Source organism: Mercenaria mercenaria, chromosome 9 (assembly GCF_021730395.1).
Source record: "Mercenaria mercenaria strain notata chromosome 9, MADL_Memer_1, whole genome shotgun sequence".
Lineage (NCBI taxonomy): Eukaryota > Metazoa > Mollusca > Bivalvia > Venerida > Veneridae > Mercenaria > Mercenaria mercenaria.
Genome location: NC_069369.1, coordinates 81,692,141 through 81,718,113, shown reverse-complemented (window position 1 = coordinate 81,718,113; position 25,973 = coordinate 81,692,141). Strand labels below are relative to the sequence as shown.

The window sequence follows — 25,973 nt, the reverse complement described above, 5'->3', positions numbered from 1 at the left end:
ATCTTTAAAAATACTTACTAGAATGTACTCTATAACGGCAATTTTACGACAACTTATAGTTTTACCTTGTCAGTTACTGTATACACATGTAATACAGTAACTGTGTATACTGTCAAACTTTCTTCGCTCAAACTCAAATAATTCGTACACCACCCTTCACACGACTTGATGTCGGGTCCGGGCAAAATCGCTGTATAATATATTTTGTTCAGTGGCTCGAACAACCGATAACTCGGACAGATTTTGCTGGTCCCTCTGAGTTCAACGTAACGAAGTGCGACTGTATTGTTTACTGGACCTCTAAACTCCAGATCTAGAGATTCAGTTTAACAGAACCCTAGCTGCTGCCATACTGGAAAGTGTGTTTTCCTTTGAACGGGCTTAACATGATCAGAAAGGGTCAACCATATGTTTATTATTGCAAAGTTTTTAATTGTTTCTTCATATTTCATCATGCACATATGTTGCTATTAAAGATTGTTTACAAAAATACAATTTTAATGTTTTTGTGTATAAGACATTTTTTGTGCCCCCTCCCCTCGCCCCCAGGAGTGGTGGGGGCATATATAGATTTGCTCTTGTCCTTCCGTCGGTCCGTCCTTCCAAGAATGTTGTGTCACACCTAGCTCCAAAAGTATTTGACGTAGAGTCACAAAACTTTACAGGAATGTTGGTCAGCATGTGTAGTTGTGCACCTGGGGTTTTGCGTCCAGATTCATTCAGTCTTATAGGAGTTATGGCCCCTGACTTACCGTAGATACCCATGTATAATGCGCAGTTTTTTTACCCCCGGGACCACCCGCGAATCGTGGGTGCGCATAATACACAGGTATAGACAATTTTCTAACTTCAAAACAAGTTTGTTACTGATGTTCGCCATTTTGGTAAAGGGAAACTACTCCCCGCGCTTACTGTCACCGCTAAAATCTAAAATCTAAGATCGCCGTTACGTTCCGTAAAAGATCGAATGGTTTATTTTTCTTTCAAACAAAATTAATTTCATATAAATTTAAAAGTATTTTGATGAAAGAAATGCTAATAAATCACAAAAATTATGATACTAATTAAAGATCGAGAATTATCTTTAACCGAGATCAAACTGTGAACAACATAATTGACACGAGGTGACACGTTAATTGCCGGTAATTACTGGCTATTTGATCGTGACAAAAAGACTATCACACCTTTTGTTATTGGTTTGAATTGAGAAGCTCATGTCATTTTGAAAAATACCATTACGAAATATTAAATCAGCTGCTGTTTATTTATTCAAAAAAGTTAATTAAAAAGGTAAAACATCAAATAAAACAATATTTTACTGGTTTTACTTTCGAGAAAACAAAAATCGATAGTACCGCGAGACCGATACTGCTCTCTGCCGCGGAGATAAAATTTATTACCGGTGTCGATGTAAACTCTACTTTCGTTTTCCATCCACCTCAAAATTGACCAAAAATGTTTTTTTCCCAGGATTTCGGGCCAAAATCGGGGGTGCGCATTATACACGAGTGCGCATTATACATGGGTATCTACGGTAGTTAAAAATTGGTCATTTTAGTGTTGTGTCGCGCGTAGCTCCAAAAGTATTTGACCCAGAGTCACCAAAGTTTACAGGAATGTTGGTTAGCATGTGCAGTTGTGCACCTGGGGTTTCGCGTCCAGATTCATTCAGTCTTATAGGAGTTATGGCCCCTGACTTAGTTAAAAATTGGTTATTTTAATGTTGTGTCGCCCGTAGCTCCAGTCGCCGTAGTATTGACCTAGTGTCACCAAAGTTTACAGGAATGTTGGTCAGCATGTGCAGTTGTGCACCTGGGGTTTCCCGTCCGGATTCATTCAGTATTGTAGGAGTTATGGCACCTGATCTAGGAAAAAATTGTGATTTTAATGTTTTGTTGCGCGTAGCTCCGAAAATATTTACCTACAGTCATTATTTCACTACACAAAACCAGACTTCTTGTCCAGACTTACTCAAAAAAAAAAGTTTGTGAAACATGTATGTTAAAATGTACTTGACCTAGAATCATAAAACATTAGAGGATTGTTTTATAGCCTATGAAGTGTTCTCTTTAGGATTTTACTCAGCTAGGCCAGAGTTATGGCCAACTAAGTGAAAAATACACATAAGGTTCTTAAAAGTTTGTGTTGCAAACATCTTAAAAATTGTTTAACCTGAGTCATAAAACCATGTTTATTGTTACAGTGGCAGGAGTGGGGACACCTGTGTCCTATGGACACACATCTAGTTATTATGCCCCCCTTCGAAGAAGGAGGGGTATATTGTTTTGCAGATGTTGGTCGGTCGGTCGGTCTGTCGGTAGGTCGGAATGTAGACCAATCCGTTTCCGGATGATAACTCAAGAAGGCTTGGGCCTAGTATCATGAAAGTTGATAGGGAGGTTGGTCATCACCAGCAGATGACCCCTATTGATTTTGAGGTCTGTATGTCAAAGGTCAAGGTCACAGTGACCCTGAATAGTAAAACGGTTTCCGGATGGTAACTCAAGAACACTTGGGCCTAGGATCATGAAAGTTGATAGGGAGGTTAGTAATGACCAGCAGATGACCCCTATTGATTTTGAGGTCAGTATGTCAAAGGTCAAGGTCACAGTGACCAGGAACAGTAAAATGGTTTCCAGGCAATAACTCAAGAACGCTTGGGTCTAGTTTCAGGAAAATTTATAGTTAGGTTGGCCATGACCAGCAGATGACCCCTATTGATTTTGAGGTCATTAGGTCAAAGGTCAAGGTCACATTGGCCAGGAACAGTTAAACGGTTTCTGATCTTCTTGTCCAAAACCATAGGGCTTAGGGCTTTGATATTTTGTATGTAGCAAAATCTAGTGGTCCTCTACTAAGATTATTCAGATTATTTCCCTGGGGTCAAATATGGCCCCACCCCGGGGGTCACATGGTTTATATAGACTTATATCTTGTCCAAAACCACAGGGCCTAGGGCTTTGATATTTTCTATATGACATCATCTAGTGGTCCTCTACTAAGATTGTTCAAATTATTCACCAAAGGTCAAATATCGCTCCGCCCTGGGGGTCACATGGTTTACATAGACTTATATAGGGAAAAACTTTGAAAATCTTCTTGTCCAAACCACAAAGACTATGGCTTTGATATTTTGTAATGTAGCATCATTTAGTGGTTGTCTACCAAGTTTGTTAAAATTATCCCTCTAGCGTCAAATATGGCCCCACCCCAGGGGTCATATGATTCATATAGACTTATATAGGGAAAAACTTAGAATCTTCAAGTCCATTACTTACATCATTCAAATTTGGACCACATGTATAGTTTTGAATGGCAAGATGAACCTTGACATGAGTTGACCTTGTTATTGACCTACTTTCACATTTCTCAAGCTACAGCCTTCAAATTTGAACCACAAGCATAGTTTTGTGTACTGAAATGAACTTTGATCTTGAGATTGACCTAGTGACCTACTTTCACATTCCTGAAGGTACAGGCTTCAAATTTGGACCACTTGCATAGTTTTGTGTTCCGAAATAAAATTTGACCTTGATTTTGACCTAGTGACCTACTTTCACATTTCTCAAGCTACAGCCTTCAAGTTTGAACCACATGCATAGTTTTGTGTACCGAAATGAACTTTGACCTTGAGATTGACCTAGTGACCTACTTTCACATTTCTGAAGCTACAGGCTTCAAATTTGGACCGCATGCATATTTTTGTGTTCTGAATTGAAATTTGACATTGATTTTTACCTATTACCTACTTTCACATTTTTCAAGCTACAGCCTCCAAATTTGAAGCACATGCATAGTTCTGTCTACCGAAATGAACTTTGACCTTGAAATTGATCTAGTGACCTGCTTTCACATTTCTCAAGCCACAGCTTTCAAATTTGGACCACATACACATTGTTTTGTACCAAAATGAAATTTGACCTTGATTTTGACCTTGAGCTAGTCTTGAAATTTGGAACATTCAAAAATGGCTCAGTGGATAGCGCCAAGATCACTCTGTAATCTCTTGTTAGGTTAATAGGTTAAAGGTCAAGGTCAGATTAAACCAGAAAGGTAGGACTTTTGTTTACAGTGAGCATATAATTTCTGTTCCTTGTGCAATTACTGAATGCATCAAGGGGGGCATTTCGTGTTCGACAAGCTCTTGTTAAAGTCAGTTTCAGATTTTATAATTGATCACAGTGTCCTTTCTCAGCCCATTTGTTTTGTTCGTAAAAATATGGAAGGCACAATAATGTAACACACACCATGGATTTAGGACAAAAGCTTATGTTAGTAGTATGGCTGCATTCGCTATTCAATAGTTTCGTAGTACGCCTGTTTAAATGCTAAAATAATTAATTCTAGAATGTAAATACCATTTCGACCCTGATGATGTTGTAAAGGTAATGCTGTATGTATTTATATTAATTAAACTCTGGTTAACTTTAGCTGGCAGTTTTCTTTTAATGCAGAACACTCACAATAACTTCCTATTTGAGACCTGTGTGATAACTATAGGTAAAAGTACATAGTTAACCAGTTTTAGTTGTAATTGATAACTTGCCTTATGGTTTTAGACAAAAAAAGCATGTGACATGCTGTTTTAAAAAATATGTTGAATTGTTCTTAACTTAATAAAACTTTCTTTTTCAGAAGAGTAATAGAAAAATACTAAGATCAGTTGTGATACAAAACTCACTTTCAACACAGAGACGGATTTCACCCTTCAGTACAGTGATACAGACCTCACTTTCAAGCACAGAAATAGATTTCATCCTTCAATACATATACTGTGATACAGACCTCAGTTATTTACACAGAAACTGATTTCACCCGTTACTTCAGTGATACCAGCCTCACTTTCAACCCAGAAATAGATTAACAGACATGGAAGTTCCATAGCAGATTGTTGACACCAGTAGAAAAAAAAAACACAAAAAAACTAGTAAAGCAGTTTTCCAACAGTTCATTAGTAACATTGAAATTGCTTGTTTTCAACATGTCATTAAGCAGACATCAGGACAGCACAGAGGATAATAGGTAAGAAGATCCTTTAGCATGTATTAGAGCAATGGAATAGCTGCATTTCTGCATTAATACACAGCTTCATTTTTGCATAAAATTAATATTAAATCAAAAATTTGCAGTCCACGGTTGTGGCCTGCATTTCATCAGTGTTCTCCAAACAGCAACAATGTGGTAACCTTACTTATCCTAATTGACTTCAAAAGCTTATCTTTTGCACTGTACAGTAACAGTACCGATTAATACACAAGGGCCCTCGTCATTTCTGCCTAGAACTTTTGTTTCATTTTGCAACTGCAAAAGACAAAAATATTCATGCTTTATCATTTCAAGAAATATCTTATTAGATATAATAAACTTTTAAGTTACCTGATGTAAAAATAACGTGTACTACTTACTTACAATAGATGTAATCTGCCCTTTCAGGAAGAAATATATTATCATATTGATCAAAATTTTAAATTTTTTCTCCTAAGATTTGCTGATTGTATTGAAATTAAAGGTCATGCTGGGTGTGTTTTGCCACTGACGAAGATGACCGCACTGCAATGTGGGTAAAACCATGTAGGTGCCGGGGAACAACGATGTGGGTTCATCAGAATTGTCTTCAGCGATGGATTGATGAGAAACAGAAGGGAAATAGTAATGCCAAAGTGGCATGCCCCCAGTGCAATACTGAATATATTATCATCTTTCCTAAACTGAGTATGTAGAATTTCTGAAACATTTTTTGTGCTCTTAGTATTCAGTGATGTCAGAGCATTTATTATGTTTTCAGTGATGCACCATGTTTAGAATAACATGTAAGAGTATACTGGTACTAGATCCAAATTTCTTATTTGAAAATATGAACAATTACTATATGTAATGTAAACATAAAATTAACAAATATATGTGGATTACAGTACAGTACACATGATATAGCTAAGCAAAAGTATAAATGTGTACTTCCACCAAAAAACTGGAAGTTGTTTTTAATAAACAACTGTTGTTCCATGACATGTACCAAATTTTGATCCAACTGCCTGGGAAAAAGTTAGTAAATCAACCAGCTTGTAGAATAATGTTGCCGCTTTTACCTTTTCAAACCAAAGTCCGTCACCCATCCAGGCTTTCAATTTGTACATGTTTTCGGTTCAGTTTAAGTTTACTGTTCAGTTCTGTTTTGGCATGTACTAGTATTTAAATGACTCATAGACTTAATGCATTCTAATTTTTTCGAGACAATTTTGATTCTGGTTCAGTGTGTATAGGAAATGGCCTTTAGATATGAAAAAGATCATGTAATGCCGTATATTATACTAAATAATGTTCCCATAAAATATAGCAACAGGACGTACATCAGCATTACAGAGGAGTTATAAAGAAATTTAGTGTTTTGACTATCGTTTACAGGTACATTGATATCAATAATGGAGCCACTAGACAGACTTATCAACAAGACGTGTCCATTTGTGGCTGGTGGTATATTTATAGGTTCATTATACTGGACAATGGTCACCTATGGTGCTGTAACTGTGATGCAGGTATGATACAAATAGCATATAAGCTGTTACAATGCTTCATAGAGTTTTGGGAAAAGTTTGCTATATTTTGTTAAAGAAGGTATTTCAGAGTCAAATGTATATAAAATTTACTTGAATTCAGGTGCCATTAATATTAAATATTTTAGTTACGGTTAAACTTTACAATTGTAATTGAAATTGTAAAGCTAACATGTATTATGCTTATTGACTTCATCTATTTCTGACCTGGATCCACGATTATAAAACTGAGTTTTTAGACCAGTCTCAGAATTGTGCCCTACCATTGGTCATTTTCAAGTTTGAGCTTAGAACCAGTAAACCGATAAGATGCTTTAGATTTGAGACTTGTTTCCGAACTGCGTTTTATAACCATAGGCCTAGGACAGTCCCATGTGTAGCGCAGTTCAGTCTCACTTTTGGGGGGATTTAAACTCCCTGTCTTTTGATCAAAAGTTGGATGCTGTATCTCTACACTACTGGATCCTCATGATTTTAAGTATAGTCAAGCTTAAGGATGATTAAGTTTCAAAATTATTGAGGAAACATATTTGCTCTAATTCATCATTAACTTGTGACATTCTGATTTCAAATGGATCAGAGATCTGATGTGGTTCTGGGTTGACAACTTATGTGTGATAAAAATTGTAACCACAGCCTCCACCCTTCATGGTCATAAGAGGTAACTAAAAGGGTCAGAACACTAAATTAATAAGGGCTGAACGCAATACTGTAGTAACTCCTATTAAATAAAGAAGGACTTATGACAGTATTGCGTTCAACCCTCGTAGTCTTGATTTTGCCTGTATCTCTTGATTCCAGCAGATATGTAAGTTTTTCTGTACCTCATATTTTTATTTTGATGTCAGTGAGATGTGAAACCACAATTTTGAGTTCTATTTGGAACCATATCACTTGTTTTCTGTATTTGTGTGCCATAAAGCCAAGATCAAAAGATTTCAACTGGTTTGTGCCTTGTTTAAAAGGTCAGCTGAACTTCAATATTGTATCTGTTTATTTTATAGAAATTCACTAGGGAATTGCCTGTAAAATCCGATTTGTTTGGAGCAGTTTGTTTTGACCTCATGGATTATGTGCTTAATAAGGATGTGTTTGATTAGTTATTGAGTTAGTTTATTTAGTGCTACAGTGAGCTGCTCCTTATAGGTTATATAAATGTTGCTTGATTGAAACAAAACCTAATGATGACTGTTTTATTGATAGAATCAATATTTTGGTAAATTGTTGTAATACAAAGAAAGTAGGACTGTCATTGTTAAACAGGATGGTGATGTATATGCATTGATAATAATATTCAGCTGCTGGTATATCGGTACAGAGTTTTGGAATATTGTTATGGATGAAAATAGAAATACTGAAGAGGCCAATGCTGATAATGTATTAGTATATAGAATAAACAAAATCCCATGTAGTGAAGGGATTTTTGTTTTGGTAAAGTGTTTCCTAGATTTGAAATTTAATCTGTTCATGTTATTTTTCCCCCTTCCTTGCTTAAAAGTGGATACTTATGACAGACTACGATGATATGGTAAACACACAAATAACTAATAATGGTCTAATTTACTGTAGTTATTCATAATATGTAAAGAAAAAAAACAACAAAATTGAATAAAATCAGCCCAATCAACTTTGTATTACATTTACGACTTTCCTCTTCTATAACATGGTACATTGGTTTCAGGTAGTCATGCAAATTGATGCAGTCAGTAAAGCATACAATGTAAATCACACCTGGTGGATAATTTAGGGTATTGATTGCACACACATAAAGGTGTAATGTGTATATACATCTGTATGCAGGTGTGTATTGTGATGTCATTGCAGACAATTGATTTGTGTGTAATGTATTTTTGTTTATTGGAAATTAGGTACAATTGATACAGATATCAGTTTACATGTGATACAGGGTGACCAGCCCACTTGACTTTTTGATATCGTACACACTGAGAAAATGCCCCAGTTCAGGTGACATTTTGTCTATATTTTCCTTATTGAGAAATTTTCATAAGATAAAGAGCGTTGGAGACAGCAAAATCAGTGCTTTCCTCCGCACAAAAAGTATATGATCTGTTCGCAGTGTTTTTCTCAACCACTTTGCCCAACTGCAAAAGTATAGGTTATCTACACAGTTTGTCCATGAAAACCAGTTGGACAAAGTGTTTGAGAAAAGTACTGAGAACTGACAAAGATGCTTTGTTGATAAAAACACTCATTTTGCTGGTTTCGATGCACTTTTTATACGCCCTAAGGGACGTATCATGTTACGACACCAGTGTCTGTCCGTTTGTCTGTCCGTAAGCAATTTCGTGTCCGCTCTGTAACTCTTGAACCCCTTGAAGGATTTCAAAGAAACTTGACATAAATGTTCACCACATCGAGACGACGGGCAGAGCGCATGTTCTAGATGGCTCGCTTCAAGATCAAGCTCACACTTAGGGGTAAAAGGTTATATGACTTTGTTTCGTGTCCGCTCTGTAACTCTTGAAGGATTTTAAAGAACCTTGGCACAAATGTTCACCACATCAAGATGACGTGCAGAGTGCATGTTTCGAATGGCTCACTTCAAGGTCAAGGTCACACTTAGGGGTCAAAGGTCATACCTTTGGGTGTATATTGCTCTGCATTGCGGTGCTCTTGTTTTTAAAATGAAAATATTACCTGAATCAAGACTTTTCTCCATGTGTACGGTATCCAAAAGTCATGTGGGTTGGCCTGTCATGATAGCATTCTAGTACATGAACATAGCTTTGGTTCAAATTATGGCTGGAACCTTTTTTTGTACCTCCCAAAGTTTAGGGGGGAGGCACTTACAGTTGCCCTTGTCCATCTGTCTGTTCGTCCGTCAGTCCGAGCCCACATTTGCATACTTAGGTGGCTATAGGAACAAAAGTTAACTGTACTTTTTAGCTCGACTTTTCGAAGAAAAAGTAGAGCTATTGCACTCGCCCCGGTGTCGGCGTTGGTTAAATTAACATTTTGATAAAGTCAAATATCTCTGTTACTGTCAAAGCTATTGACTTGAAACTTAAATTAGTTATTTACTATTAGTATTACTATCAGAGTCTACACCAGGAGAAACAATAACTCTGATTTGAATTTTGACAGAGTTATGCCCCTTTTTAACACAGAATTTTTTGGTTAAAGTTTCTTAAAGTTTTTTACTAGCAAAGTTCTAATTCAGAGTCAAGCACTTAGAAGAGCCAAGTGTGCTGTTTTACGGAAGACAGTTCTTTTTATGCCCCCGAAGGGAGGCATATAGTTTTTGAACCGTCGGTCTGTCGGTCTGTCAGTCTGTCGGTCTGTCCGCATTTTTCGTGTCCGGTCCATATCTTTGTCATCGATGGATGGATTTTCAAATAACTTGGCATGAATGTGTACCACAGTAAGACGACGTGTCGCGCGCAAGACCCTGGTCCGTAGCTCAAAGGTCAAGGTCACACTTAGACATTAAAGGTTATTGCATTGATGGGCGTGTCCGGTCCATATCTTTGTCATCGATGGATGGATTTTCAAATAACTTGGCATGAATGTGTACCACAGTAAGACGACATGTCGCGCGCAAGACCCAGGTCCGTACCTCAAAGGTCAAGGTCACACTTAGACATTAAGGGATAGTGCATTGATGGGCGTGTCCGGTCCATATCTTTGTCATTGATGGATGGATTTTCAAATAACTTGGCATGAATGTGTACCACAGTAAGACGACGTGTCGTGCGCAAGACCCAGGTCCGTAGCTCAAAGGTCAAGGTCACACTTAGATGTTAAAGGTCTTTTTTCATGATAGTGCATTGATGGGCGTGTCCGGTCCATATCTTTGTCATTCATGGATGGATTTTAAAATAACTACGCATAAATGTGTGACACAGTAAGACGACGTGTCGCGCGCAAGACCCAGCTCCGTAGGTCAAAGGTCCTAAACTCGAACATCGGCCATAACTATTTATTTAAAGTGCCATCGGGGGCATGTGTCATCCTATGGAGACAGCTCTTGTTCTTTTATGTCATTCATTCAGTATGGCTTTTATGTGGCTATTTTTCTTTTATGTGGCTAAAAGAACAATAGAGAGAACAAAAGAGTAGCCATATGTAGGAAGGTCCGTCAGTCCATCTGTCCGAATTTGTGTGGTTCATATCTCAAAAGGTTTTTGACCCAGCGTCATTAAACCTCACAGGATTATTATTCAGCAAGGGAGGTGTGCACCTTGGGTTTTAATTTGGATCTCACACATCCAGACCAGAATTATGGCTCTTGAATTACTCAAAGATATGCGTAAAAAGGGCCTTAGTTTGTAAAGCAGTCAGCAATGAGAGTGACACAGTCTGTCTGCTTAAGACAAGTTGAAATTAGAACAAAATGTCAATTTGGGAAGTTGACTGAGTGGCAGCATAAAGCAGGTTTAACTGTACTGATCTACATTGCAAAAAATTTCGTCCAGTCAACATTTTATGTCATTAACTTGACTTTATTACCCTCCCATAGTTTTCTGGGTGTAATGGGATTAAGTTCTTGGGACCTAATGATCTACTTATTGTGAAGGCTAGGGCAGTTTATACTGTAATCAATAGTTATTATACCCTCTGATTGGGTACTGGGGAATTGGTTAAAACAAGAATTGATTCTTGATTTAGAACTTGTGTGTATGAAATAATTGTATTACATGAAAAAACATCTGTCTTGAAAGCAAAGCTTGTGTATATAAATATATTAAGAAAATTGTTTAATGGGCATCTTCCAGCTATGAATATTTATACAGAAGTTATTAATATGCATGAAAATGCAAAATGAACCATCTGTTGCAGAATATTGATCAGGTCTGTTTTAGATATGCAATTCCAGGGCAGTATTGACATCTGTTATGAGAGAATATAGACAGAGAACAATAATTAAAAGTGTCATGATTGAGACTGAGATAATAACCTGTATTGATCAGAGGAAATATATCTGCAAAATGCCTTTTGTAGAGATGATTTATACAGTTAGATGAAACCTATAGTAGAAAGAAGGTTTTACAAAAATCCCTTAGAAATATAATGATTAAAGGCATTTTGGTTCCTGTTTTATTCAGCTAGATTGTAGATGATCTTGTGCAAAACCTTTATTAATTAAGTCTAGTTTATTAAAAGTGGTAGTTTGATGTCTTAGGAAAAAAAAATGTTGAAGAATAAGTTTATATTTTATATAATGATAAAATGCACATGATTTAAACTTAATTTGTTCTTAGAAAAAATTGTACTCGATTTTCGTATTAGACAAATGAGCATGGTAGGGCTTAAGCAATTTCTGTTGTGAAATATTAATAAAATTATGAAAGTTTATTCAAGTTTCATAATTTTCACAAAAGATATCCAGTTATCGTAATAGTACTATGCAGAAATATGTCATCATAGTTTCGGGGTTTACACCTCTATGACAGTAATGCCAATCCCTATTTTATTAAGCAAGTCATACAGTATCTCTATTGACAAGTCTGTATCATTGCAAAGCTAGCAGAAATCTATAAAGAAGACATCTTTTCCTGTGATTTTAACTTCAAAACACCTACACTCTTGCAATCCTATGTTTATAAAAGGATTAGAAATCTCTAAATACCAGACACCAGATATAGAAATCTTTTTTTATTATTATTAATTTAAAATATAACAAACCTGTCTTTTCCCACCTACATAACATCTATTGTTAGAGTGAAATTCCTTAAATAGATGTACTGTTATAATATCAGATATTTTCATGCAACCAAAATTTTCCAAAATTTGAAAACAGTCTGATAACGTTAATCTTCATGTAAGCTGTAATTTTTTCCAAGGAAAAAAAATCCATTTTTTCCAGAGTAACTTTCTTAAAAAAAAGAGAAAAAATGCCACAGAAAGCAGTCCCTGATCTGATTTTACAAAATTGTTCAGATAGTAAAGCCTTTGTGGTTATACTTTTGTTGGTGCATGTTAGCAGATATCTTGAAATCTGCCAAAATGATAGGTTTAGAACTTTACATATGCCTTTTGCATCTTGAGATGACCTCACAGCAGGGCTTGACTTTAATTCTGTAGAGCACTTGCCCATAGGGCAACTTCAACTATATTTTCATTTGCCCAAACCCGATTTTTGTTGCCCAAATGTAACATGGTGATGTGCTGAGATACAGTAATGCAGTATAGCAACAAAAACAGTAGAACATGATCTTCTGAGAAGTATTTCTTTGGATCTTTCATGTATTTCACTTGCCCCACGGGCATGAGTATGAGTTTTTGCCTGCCCCCACTCCATATTTACCTGCCCCATTTAATAGGGCAGTCCTTAAGGTCAAGCCCTGCACAGGGCAAGTTACGTAACTATTTTGTCAAAATTATGCTCCTTTTTAACTAGTAAATTGTGGTAAAGTATTGCTTGTAAGCAGTTTGCACCCCCACCCTCCAGTTTTTAGGGGGTTACTTGCATTTGCACTTGTCCATCCATCTTTCTGCTTTTTGGAATTTGTGTCATGCATATCTCATAAAGTATTTGACCTAGAATCATCAGACCTCACAGAATTGTTACTCAGCAGGTGAAGTTGTGTACCTGTGTTTTAACTGGGATTTCAAATAGGCAGACCAGAGTTATGGCCCTTGATCTAATAAAAAATATGCATACAGTGATAAGAGTGGAGGCACCCACCGATGTCCTATGGACATACATCTAGTTTTTTTTCTGCTTCCATGTCTTTATGCCTGTACAAAATAGGAGATAGAGGTATGCCTGTATCCATTCTCAAAGATGTTGCATGTCAGTGATAATCTTTTCTGGCAAGATTTGTAAAAACATTAGCATATAGATACAAGTAGTCATGCACTGGTACCCAGCTTTACTGTTGTTGGTATTCTTTGTTGTCATTGACATTCACCGTCGTCATCATGACCATCCTTTATTATTAAGCTGGCATAAAATCAAATAATTTAACAAGGCATAGAGTATGAAATGTCAATGATCAGTAAAAATATATTATTTTTATTGATGAATTTGAATATAAAAAGGTAACAGTGTCATATAAAAGACTTCTTGAACAGTGGGCCATAGGATATGTCCTGATATTCTCAGGCAAAAAGTGATATTGACCTCAGCAGTGTCATTTAAAACACTTGTTCACCAGTGGACTATAGAATATGACTTGATATTCACAGGCTGAAAATCATGTTTACCTGGGCGTTGTGATATTAAACACTTACTGACTAGCAGGCCATAGAATATGACCTGATATTTACAGGCAAGAAAGTCATATTGACTTTGGCTTCAAATTGGTCAGTATGGCATTCTACCTGTAAATATCATGTCATATTCTATGGCTCACTAGTTGATAATTGTATAACAAAAAACATAGTGATATCTAAATATTGGTATGTGGTTTATGTTTGTTTGAGTACAGCCATGTTAGAATAAAATTACCTGCCTGAGTCAGTATTTAGAGTTTTTAAGTTGATATATATTTTTTCATCTTTCAGGTCCTTGGTCATAAAGAAGGACTGAGTGTGATGGAAGGGTCAGATCCCCTGGTTCTGTTGATAGGGCTCCCTCTGATACCCTCCATGTTGATCCTGGGAAAAATGATCCGATGGGAGGACTATGTACTTCGTCTCTGGAGAAAACACTGCATGAAATCACCAATTCTTAAATATTTATTCCCAAACGGTAATGTTAAATGACAGCTTTGATGGTATGGGGTTATTAAATAACAAAAGCATTCACTTATCAGCTCAAATTGTGACAGACAGGCTAGTAACTACTTTACAGTCAGAAACTTTTATGTGTAGTGGAGAGCTTTGTTTCATTTTGACACAAGTATCTACTTTTTTAGCTCACCTGAGCACAAAGTGCTCAAGGTGAGCTTTTGTGATCGCCCTGTGTCCGTCATCCGTCAGTCCGTCCGTCCGTCATCGTCAACAATTTGACTGTTAACACTCTAGAGGTCACAATTTTGGCCTAATCTTAATGAAACTTGGTCAGAATGTTACCCTCAATAAAGTCTTGGATGAGTTCGATATTGGGTCATCTGGGGTCAAAAACTAGGTCACCAGGTCAAATCAAAGGAAAAGCTTGTTAACACTAGAGGTCACAATTTTGGCCCAATCTTAATGAAACTTGGTCAGAATGTTATCCTCAATAAAATCTTGGATGAACTTTATATTGGGTTATCTAGGGTCAAAAACTAGGTCACCAGGTCAAATCAAAGGAAAAGCTTGTTAACACTCTAGAGGACACGATTTTGGCCCAATCTTAATGAAACTTGGTCAGAATATTACCCTCTATAAAATCTTGGACAAGATCGATATTGGGTCATCAGGGGTCAAAAACCAGGTCAGATCAAAGGAAAAGCTTGTTAAACTGTAGAGGCCACATTTATGACTGTATCTTCATGAAACTTGGTCAGAATGTTAATCATGATGATCTCAAGGTCCATTCTGAATCTGGGTCATGTAGGGTCAAAAGATAGGTCACAAGGTCAGATCAAAGGAAAAGCTAGTTAACACTCTAGAGGCCACATTTATGACAATATCTTGATGAAACTTGGTCAGAATGTTAATCTTGATGATCTATAGGTCAAGATCAAATCTGGGTTAGGTGGGATCAAAAACTAGGTCACCAGGTCAAATCAAAGGAAAAGCTTGTTAACACTCTAGAGGCCACATTTATGACTATATCTTCATGAAACTTAGTCAGATTGTTAATCTTGATGATCTTTAGGTCAAGTTTGAATCAGGGTTATGTGGGGTCAAAAACTAGGTCACTGGGTCAAATCAAAACACTATAGAGGCCGCATTTATGACCATATCTTAATGAAACTATCTTGATGATATTTAGGTCAATAGGTCAGGTGAGCGATACAGGGCCTTCATGGCCCTCTTGTTTATGGTATACTATGAATTCTGAGTTTCGGCAAAACTATGTTGTGTTTCGGGGTTATGATTTTGTAGATTTAAAATTTCAAAGACAGAATTAAGTCATCTTCCATTGGGAATGTGAATCAACGTTGCCACAACATCCATAAGATTCAGTCCCCAATGAAAAAATTATGATTTCACAGTATGTACAGTCAAACTGCGTAATCTCAAACTCTATGAGACTGGCAAAATTTGAGTTATCGGTAGTTCAAGCCATCGAATATTATAGATTATACAGGGATTTTGCCTGGACCTTATGATGAGTTCAAGCAAAGGGTGGTTTGAAATATCTGAGTACGAGCGAACAAAGTTTGACTGTATGTAGTGAATGTTTACTTTGTGCACGTTTTTCAACCTGGGTCCAAGATTGCAGAGATCTACATTCAAATACTGGTCTCCAAACTCCTGCCATACTTCTCATAGATTTAGGAATTTTGGTGACTATATTTAAGAAGACAAGAACTTACCTTTCAGTAATAAAACATAATGCCCAATTTCAGTGCCACAATGCTTCTTTGAAATTTGTAATTTAAGCCTATGCTCAAGTGAAATTCATGTAAAAGTATGTTTGTTAAAAGTAACTGTGATATTGCTGGGAAAAATGGAAAAAGGCACTGTTTAAAACTTTGCTCAGAGACTCCCCATTGTAGTCTGTAGAAAGATATCTTTTTCAAAGAGCATTCATTAACCAATTTATCTAGCGCCAATTAAAATGAACAAAAGATAAAAAGGCATCACATTTACGCCTGTTGCAAACTGGTAATCCGTAACGATGACCCCTGGCAATTATGCATAGCAATTTTTAATTGGACAATTTTTGACATGCATCACATTTACGCCTGTTACAAACGGTGGCCCCTGCCGATTATGCATTGCAATTTTCTTGTTTATTGGACAATTTTTGACATGAGATTAACAAACACGACAAACGGTTTTATTCTGCATAATTAGCATGCTTAGATTGCTCAAAATCAACGATACCTATTTTGAAAAAAAAAAGATATACACTAATTTACAAATATTCGAATTTGATTTTTACATTTGAATATTTGGCCGATTTTTGAATCTTCGAATTTTTGTTCCAATCCCTAGTATATTGATGTTGACACTTGAAATGCTGAAGAACAATGGAAGCTTCTGGAAGCATTTTCTGTTTCATGAACTATCCTCCTCCTAAACTTCTAACAGTCTTCTAGTGGAGTTGCCCATATGGGTTACCAGTGGAAACAAGAAAGATATCTAAAAACAAACAGTCTAACTACAGTATATAACCAGCAGAAAGGGACACAAAGACTGGGGTCTATTTTGTCAGATTTTAACTTCGTGAAATGTGCCATAACCTCATATGTTTCAAAACTGCTAATGTTTTTTTGTGTGCTGTATGGCAATTTAGGAGGGTTTCATTATAATACATGGTAAAAAAGATTGACATGTACAATGGATGTTCAGCATCTAAATTTCAGACACATGAGAATTGTATGCCCAGTACACAGCTGCATTCTTAATAGAGTTGGTTACTGCATTGAATATAACACGTAAATTGCTGAATTTGCATATATGGGATTAAAATAAGTTACAGGAAAACAGTTTCTGCGATATTGTTTGAATACCCCTGAGAGTCAAACAGCTCATTATTCTGTCTACAGTAATACAATTCTTCTCAAATTGTTTTGTCAGTACCCAACACAATTGCAGAATTGGAAGCAGTTTCAAAACGGCTCACGCTACAAGTTACTAGATTAGGATTATTAATACCTTATTAGGAAATGTAGATATTTTATTTGTTTTTCAAATAAGTCGCATCGTTTTGGTGTTATGTCGTACAGTCAAACTTCGTTCTCTCGAACTTTATGATTTGAGCACCACCCTTAGCTCGAAATCATCGTCAGGTCCCGGCAAAATTCCTGTATATTTTAAATGTGAAATGGCTCAAACTACTGATAACTGGAACAAATTTTTCCAATCCTGTCGAGTTCGACGATTGAAGTTTAACTGTATACTATCTTCAAAATGTTATAAAATTGTAAATGTTTTAAAGCATATCATATATAAAAACTTAAGCTTTTTATGAGGTACAGTCAGTTGTCATGGTTACATTTACAAACTGTTCTGTTACAGATTATGCGAACCTTGCCCGAACTCCAGCAGAGACTGCCAGTATCTCCGACCCAATCTCTATAACCCGAATGTTGTGTGGGGCTCTCATCCTGCCTACCATAGCAACCACTGCAGGAAAAGTCTTGTTTGGAAATGTTTCATCAAACTTTCAACGAACATTGCTAGTAAGTTGATTCGTATAGGTTATTCAGGGAAGAAAAAGTTACAAATGGTTTTCACAATTTGCCCATTGATCTGATCCACTTTTTAGCTAACCTGTCACATAGTGACAAGGTGAGCTTTTGTGATTGCGCAGCGTCCGGCGTCCGTCGTCCGTCCCGTGCGTGCGTGCGTAAACTTTTGCTTGTGACCACTCTAGAGGTCACATTTTTCATGGGATCTTTATTAAAGTTGGTCAGAATGTTCAACTGGGTGATATCTAGGTCAAGTTCGAAACTGGGTCATGTGCGGTCAAAAACTAGGTCAGTAGGTCAAATAATAGAAAATCCTTGTGACCTCACTAGAGGCCATAATTTTCAATGGATCTTCATGAAAATTGGTCAGAATGTTCACCTTGATGATATCTAGATCAAGTTCGAAACTGGGTCACGTGCCTTCAAAAACTAGGTCAGTAGGTCTAAAAATAGAAAAACCTTGTGACCTCTCTAGAGGCCATATATTTCATTGGATCTTCATGAAAATTGGTCAGAACGTTCACCTTGATGATATCTAGGTCAAGTTCGAAACTGGGTCACGTGCCATCAAAAACTAGGTCAGTAGGTCAGATAATAGAAATACCTTGTGACCTCTCTAAAGGCCATATTTTTCATGGGATCTGTATGAAAGTTGGTCTGAATGTTCAGCTTGATGATATCTAGGTCAAGTTCGAAACTGGGTCACGTGCCATCAAAAACTAGGTCAGTAGGTCAAATAATAGAAAAACCTTGTGACCTCTCTAAAGGCCATATTTTTCAATGGATCTTCATGAAAATTGGTCTGAATGTTCATCTTGATGATATTTAGGTCAAGTTCGAAACTGGGTCATGTGCACTCAAAAACTAGGTCAGTAGGTCAAATAATAGAAAAACCTTGTGACCTCTCTAGAGGCCATATTTTCCATGGGATCTGTATGAAAATTGGTCAGAATGTTCATCTTCATGATATCTAGGTCAAGTTTGAAAGTGGGTCACGTGCCATCAAAAAGTAGGTCAGTAGGTCAAATAATGAAAAAACGTTGTGACCTCTCTAGAGGCCGTATTTTTTGTGGGATCTGTACGAAATTTGGTCTGAATGTTTTTCTTGATGATATCTAGGTCAAGTTCGAAACTGGGTCAACTGCGATCAAAAACTAGGTCAGTAGGTTTTGAAATAGAAAAACCTTGTGACCTCTCTAGAGGCCATACCCTTGAATGGATCTTCATGAAAATTGGTCAGAATGTTCACCTCGATGATATCTAGGTCAAGTTTGAAACTGGGTCACGTGCCTTAAAAAACTAGGTCAATAGGTCAAATAATAGAAAGACCTTGTGACCTCTCTAGAGACCATATTTTTCAATGGATCTTCATGAAAAATGGTCAGAATTTTTATCTTGATAATATCTAGGTCAAGTTCAAAACTGGGTCACATGAGCTCAAAAACTAGGTCACTATGTCAAATAATAGAAAAAACGACGTCATACTCAAAACTGGATCATGTGGGAAGAGGTGAGCGATTCAGGACCATCATGGTCCTCTTGTTCCATTACAGGGTGTTTTCCTGATGCCTCTTTAAATGTAAAACTGATATTATACTGGTTTCGAAGCAGTTTCCGTCGGCTAGTAGTATCCGTTAACGCGTTATTTTACGTTTCATGACGTTCTTCACAATGAAGTCGAGATTGTTTCCATAACGCTACCCTGCAATCGAGAGCTCTGTGAAATTTCAGCAACAAAGGGTAAAAACTTTCCAAGAAAACTCGAATTGTTCATTCCATAATTGTTTTGTTTACATTCCGCACATGAGGGATTTCACTTGCAACTAATGCGCATGCGCAAAAAATAAATCAGTAGTCCCCAATTAAGTTGAAAGTTCCTCCTTTTGGCAGTCGAAACCAGATGATTTACCAAAAATACATAATAAAGATAAAAATGAGTCATTTTTGTGCATCGGTAATAATTATTTTTTTCACAATTAAGAAAGCAAAAACCAATATGAAATATAGATGATTAGGTTACCCCTGCCAGATTTTCTTATCCAAGGGGGGTAACTGGTCACATACTATGTGCTATACAAAGTGATGGTTGTATCCCTTACGTAGTATATGTGTATATAAGATGCTGTGATGTCAACTGGCCGATTAGCTCAATCGGTAGAACATCGGCTTCACAAGCATGAGGTCGCGAGTTCGAGTCTCAGGTTTTGCTTTTTTTTTTACCTCCTATTTTCAACAAGCCTAATTTAACACCTGAACCTTCAAACTTCTAAATATTGTATTAATTAATTTCACCAGAAAGATAAAAAAAACACGGATGGTGCTTTTCTAGTCGTATTCACTGTAAAAATGTACATAAATATTAAAACAAAAATTGATGACGGAAACTGCTTCTGTAGTCAACTGATTCAGCTCTATTTATTCACCCCTTTTGGAGCCCCTCTGTGTGTTATCACATGCGCTAGACACTATTGATATTTATGTTTTCGTAAAGCAGAAGAGCTAAGGTGTTCTCTTTGGGAGCATTTTACGGAACTGAAACATTCAAGGAAAAAGATATTTTAAAAACCTTCATTTTATGACGGAAACTGCTTCGAAACCAGTACACAATTTCTAAAGAACTTCAAGGGTGGTAATAGGATCTTTTAACCCTTATCATGCTAGGCCTTTGTGACCAGTGCAGATCATGATCAGCCTGCACATACATGCAGTCTGATCAAGATCTGCAATGTTCGCCATTCAGTCAGTATCTTTTTGGTAAGCAACCCTTTTAACAGTTAATGGTATTGTCCAAATTGAAAGGTAGACAAGTTCAAGAAATTTAGCATGGTAATGGTTAAAATCTCAAAATATCTTGATCAGTTTTAATAATATCATGAAAAATCTGATTTTGATAGGGATATTTTCCATTGTAGATCAGCCATTTTTTGACACCACTGTTTTTTGAAAAAAAGTTCAGTTTGGGCTTTACTTGTGAATGGATCATAAGAAAACCTTCAGGATATTGTATGAAGCATAGAAGCAATATTTCCATGCAAAAATTTTGTTAAATTAAAAAAAATTAATTTAAAAAAAAAAAGCGAAATTGTGATTTTGCCTGCTTTTTTTTTTCTCCATAAATTGCCATTATTCAAAATATTTTGAAAATTTAAAAAGATGCAACTACCACACCCTCAAAGACCTTTAGAGTGATGTATTGTTTGTATCTGTATCTTGCAAAATAAAGCGGCAGTTCATGAAGAACCATGTTATGGAGTAGGTAGATCATACAGTAGGGACTTTTTATGTCCCCTCTTCAAAGAAGTGTGAGTGTATAGTTTTGCTTGTCGGTGGGTAGGTCTGCAGGTGAGCCTTTTGGTTTCCTATCAGTAGATTCATTGGTCAAATTTCATTTTAAAAGATTTTAATGCTGGAGAAGTAGCTTGAAAACAAAGTGAGTTTGTTACATCTACTGTAAAAACATAAAAGGTAAGTGGCTATAGAAGATAACAATAAAGCATTTAGTCCTTAGATAGTTAGTGGGAGTGTAATTTTGTCTGCATCTATTTACATTTTTTGTTTCCCTTTAGTAGTAATTAGCTTTCAGTGTTTAAGATGAGTTGAAATAAAGTCACTTAACAGTTGTCAGCCAAGGATTTCTCAAAGATCTGTCCTTATTTATAGGCAAACTTCATTTGCTTCAACTTGACAGGACTGGCAAAATTTATTTGAGTTATGGTATCAAACAATTTTTATTATAATATATATTATAAATGGATTTTGCCTGGTTGAAGATGAGTTCGAGCATATGAAGATCGACTGTAACTTTTTATTGGTTTATATATCCATGTTGAACGTCTTATAACGTCACGAAACTGTATTCATACCCTGAAAATAACTAGAATTGCTAACTTTTTGGGAGTGTTGTCTATATTAACGTTATATTTGTCAAGATATTTGAACATTGTTTCGAATATTGTGAAATAATTAAATTCCATGGGGATGAAATTACATTGTTTTGCCTATAACAGTTATTTAATGGGTATCTAAATTTGTGGGTTTCAAATTTTGAAGATAAAATGAAGAGGTATTTTCTTCAGATCATTGGAATTTGATTTCCAGGATTGATTCAGCCTCGAAATGAACAAAAATTAATCCACCATGAATAGAAGTGACTTCACAGTAACTCTTATACAGTCAAACTTTGTTTTCTCGAACTCGACAGGGCCCGGAAAATTTGAGGTATGAGTAGTTCGAGATATCGAACAATATACTTTGTACAGGGATTTTGCCAGGACCTGACATGTTTTTGAGCAATGGCTGATGCTGGAATTATCTGAGTTTGAGCAAACAAATTTTAACTGTATTAAGGAACCTCTCTCAGACTGTATTTATCCTGTGATGATATAAATATAGTGTGTGTTTTTCAGGGAGGTGTAGCGTTTGTGGCAATTAAAGGTGTGTTAAAGATTTACTATAAACAGCAGCAATATATCCGACAAGCCAATAGAATAATTCAGGACTATGAGCCTTCAACAACAGATACAAATGTGCCGCCAAGATCTTGAGAGTGTGTAGAAAATAAGTTGTATATAAGTTTTGTTGGTCATTATGTTCAAAAATAGACCATCTTGTGTTGAAATGTAAATCCTTTAAGACATTTAGATGTAACTATTTGAAATGTGTTGGTCATTGCATTTGAAAATACTCCATCTTGTAACACTATTTTTTGATGACACATGGTTTTAAAGTAGTCAGTGTGGTTATAATTTTCAGTACGATTTAGGTGGATTTACTCTAAATATATGTAAAAATTTAACGACAAATGTACAAGTGGCTATATATTTTCTTAACCAACTTGTGTTATACATTATGAACATGTAAAAAAATCTATATTGTAGTTTTTGAGGCAATGATCACATATAAACATAATTTATTTCAAAATAGGTACATAGAACTCCGTGAGGACGATAGTAAGTCGTATAGAATAGTGATACTTTCACACATACGGGTATACATGTAGTGATGTTAACTTACTTTTCATCTGAAGAATGTTAACCATTACACATGTTTTCCAGTTCAGTATCTGATAGAAAATTCAGTTGAAATGATTTTCTGAATTTGGTTAATTTAGTAAATAGATTTTTTGCCAAGCATCTTTCAAGATACAGTCCAACTTCATTCGCTCGAACTGATCGTCAGCTCGAACAAATTTTACCAGTCTTGATGAGTGAGTGAACGAAGTTTGACTGTAGTATGGTAAGAGATCAGTAGTCTAAAGGTTAAGATGTTGACCGTTCAGCCAGGAGGTTGTGGGCGTCAGCCCCACTGGGGTCATGACAGCACTTCTTAAACAGCTTTTTCCATAAAGTGAACTAAAGATTAATTTTAATAAATCACACTAGCGAAAATGAATTAGGGTAAACAAGTGTTAGAATACACTAGAAGATTTTGTTCTTTGATGTTGTGTCTACCAAATATTGACAGATATTAATGAAAATTGAACACTATTTTGAAGTATTACTGTATTTTAATAAGTCATAACAAAGATAAAAATTGGATTTAAATTCATTGAGCCATAACAGTTACAATCAAGAATCCCAAAAAGCAGAATTCACATGATCATTAAATCCCCAATGACAGTAGTACACGTGAACTTGAGAAATTGATTAATTCATATTATTATATACTGATTTTATGACTGTGTTTAATGCTGCAGGTGGCATAACTTGTCACATAGCAGCCAACACCATGTTACACTCATTTTGTGATTTTATTGTACCCCCCGACAACAAAGTTGTAAGAGGGGGTATACTGGTTTCAGGTTGTCTGTCCGTCTGTCTGTCCGTAGACGCAATCTTGTGCGCACCATCTCTCCTTATCCCCTTGACAGAATTCAATGAAACTATACACAAGTGATCAGTACCAACAGTAGTTGTGCATGGGGCATGTTAGGTTCTTTTAGAAAAAAAAATTGCAGAGTTATGGGACTTTGTTTTTAGCTCACCTGTCACAAAGTGACAAGGTGAGCTTTTGCGATCGCGTGGCGTCCGTCGTCCGTCCGTGCGTTAGTCCGTCCGTGCGTGCGTAAACTTTTGCTTGTGACCACTCTAGAGGTCACATTTTTCATGGGATCTTTATGAAAGTTGGTCAGAATGTTCATCTTGATGATATCTAGGTCAAGTTCGAAACTGGGTCATATGCGGTCAAAAACTAGGTCAGTAGGTCTAAAAATAGAAAAACCTTGTGACCTCTCTAGAGGCCATATTTTTCATGAGATCTTAATGAAAATTGGTCAGAGTGTTTACCTTGATGATATCTAGGTCAAGTTCGAAACTGGGTCACGTGGGGTCAAAAACTAGGTCAGTAGATCTAAAAATAGAAAAAACCTTGTGACCTCTCTAGAGGCCTTATTTCTCAATGGATCTTCATGAAAATTGGTGAGAATGTTCACCTTGATGATATCTAGGTCAAGTTCGAAAATGGGTCACATGGGATCAAAAACTAGGTCAGTAGATCTAAAAATAGAAAAACCTTGTGACCTCTCTAGAGGCCATATTTCTCAATGGATCTTCATGAAAATTGGTCAGAATGTTCACCTTGATGATATCTAGGTTAAGTTTGAAACTGGGTCACGTGCATTCAAAAACTAGGTCAGTAGGTCTGAAAATAGAAAAACTTTGTGACCTCTCTAGAGGCAATATTTGTCATGGGATCTTTATGAAAATTGGTGAGAATGTTCACCTTGATAATATTTAGGTCTAGATCGAAACTGGGTCACGTACGGTCAATAACTAGGTCAGTAGATCTAAAAATAGAAAAACCCTGTGACCTCTCTAGAGGCCATATTTTTCAAGAGATCTTCATGAAAATTGATCAGAATGTTCATCTTGATGATATCTAGGTCAGATTCGAAACTGGGTCAGGTGCGGTCAAAAACTAGGTCAGTAGGTCTAAAAATAGAAAAACCTTGTGACGTCTCTAGAGGCCATATTTCTCAATGGATCTTCATGAAAATTGGTGAGAGTGTTCAGCTTGATGATATCTAGGTCAAGTTCGTAACTGGGTCATGTGCGGTCAAAAACTAGGTCAGTAGGTCGAAAAATAGAAAAACCTTGTGACCTCTCTAGAGGCCATATTTTTCATGAGATATTTCATGAAAATTGGTGAGAATGTTCATCTTGATGATATCTAGGTCAAGTTCAAAAGTAGGTCACTTGCCTTCAAAAACTAGGTCATTAGGTCAAATAATAGAAAAACCTTGTGACCTCCCTAGAGGTCATATTTTTCAATGGATCTTCATGAAAATTGGTCAGAATTTTTCATCTTGATGATATCTAGGTCACATGTGCTCAAAAACTAGGTCACTATGTCAAATAATAGAAATAACGATGTCATACTCAGTTCAACACTGGGTCATGTGGGGATAGGTGAGCGATTCAGGACCATCATGGTCCTCTTGTTTTTGTTACTATACTATATACATAGACACAATCTTGTGCGCACCATCTCTCCTCATCCCCTTGACACAATTTAATGAAACTTCACACAAGTGATCAGTACCAACAGTAGTTGTGCATGGGGCATGTTAGGTTCTTTTAGAAAAAAAAATTGCAGAGTTATGGGACTTTGTTTTTTTGTTACTATACTATATACATAGACACAATCTTGTGCGCACCATCTCTCCTTATCCCCTTGACACAATTTAATGAAACTTCACACAAGTGATCAGTAACGACATTAGTTTTGCATGGGGCATGTTAGGTTCTTTCAGAAAAAAAATTTTGCAGAGTTATGGGACTTTGTTTTTTTGTTACTATACTATATACATAGACACAATCTTGTGCGCACCATCTCTCCTCATCCCCTTGACACAGTTTAATGAAACTTCACACAAGTGATCAGTAACAACAGTAGTTGTGCATGGGACATGTTAGGTTCTTTCAGCGACAAAAGTTGCAGAGTTATGGGACTTTTGTTTCTTGTTAACATACTATGTACATACAGTCTGCATATGCAATCTTGTGCGTGCCTAATCTACCAAACCCTTGCACACAATTTAATGAAACTTCACACAAGTGATCAGTACCAACCCTAGTTGTGCATGGTGCATGTTACATTCTTTTAGATAAATATTCTGCATAGTTATGGGACTTTGTTTTTTGTTACTATACTGTATACATACAGTCTATATACATACAGTCCACATAATTATGCAGTCTTGTGTGCGTCAAATTGCAATGTACTG

At 36.3% G+C, this 25,973-nt stretch overlaps 1 protein-coding gene across 2 annotated transcripts in view; it reads left to right on the top strand.

The window, feature by feature from the left end:
* Window positions 1–25,189, top strand: part of LOC123547594 (E3 ubiquitin-protein ligase MARCHF5-like) — a 43,429-nt gene extending 18,240 nt beyond the window's left edge. The window contains exons 2-7 of one of the 2 annotated variants that reach the window (XM_053551880.1): window positions 4,636–5,022; window positions 5,510–5,712; window positions 6,403–6,533; window positions 14,022–14,208; window positions 17,577–17,740; window positions 22,156–25,189. In XM_053551880.1, coding sequence (XP_053407855.1) covers window positions 4,982–5,022; window positions 5,510–5,712; window positions 6,403–6,533; window positions 14,022–14,208; window positions 17,577–17,740; window positions 22,156–22,293 — 864 coding nt within the window. In that variant the 5' untranslated portion in view covers window positions 4,636–4,981 and the 3' untranslated portion in view covers window positions 22,294–25,189. Of the gene's footprint in view, window positions 1–4,635; window positions 5,023–5,483; window positions 5,713–6,402; window positions 6,534–14,021; window positions 14,209–17,576; window positions 17,741–22,155 lie in introns of both variants that reach the window. The other variant, XM_053551881.1, reaches the window with a different exon arrangement.
* The last annotated feature ends 784 nt before the right edge of the window (window positions 25,190–25,973 follow it).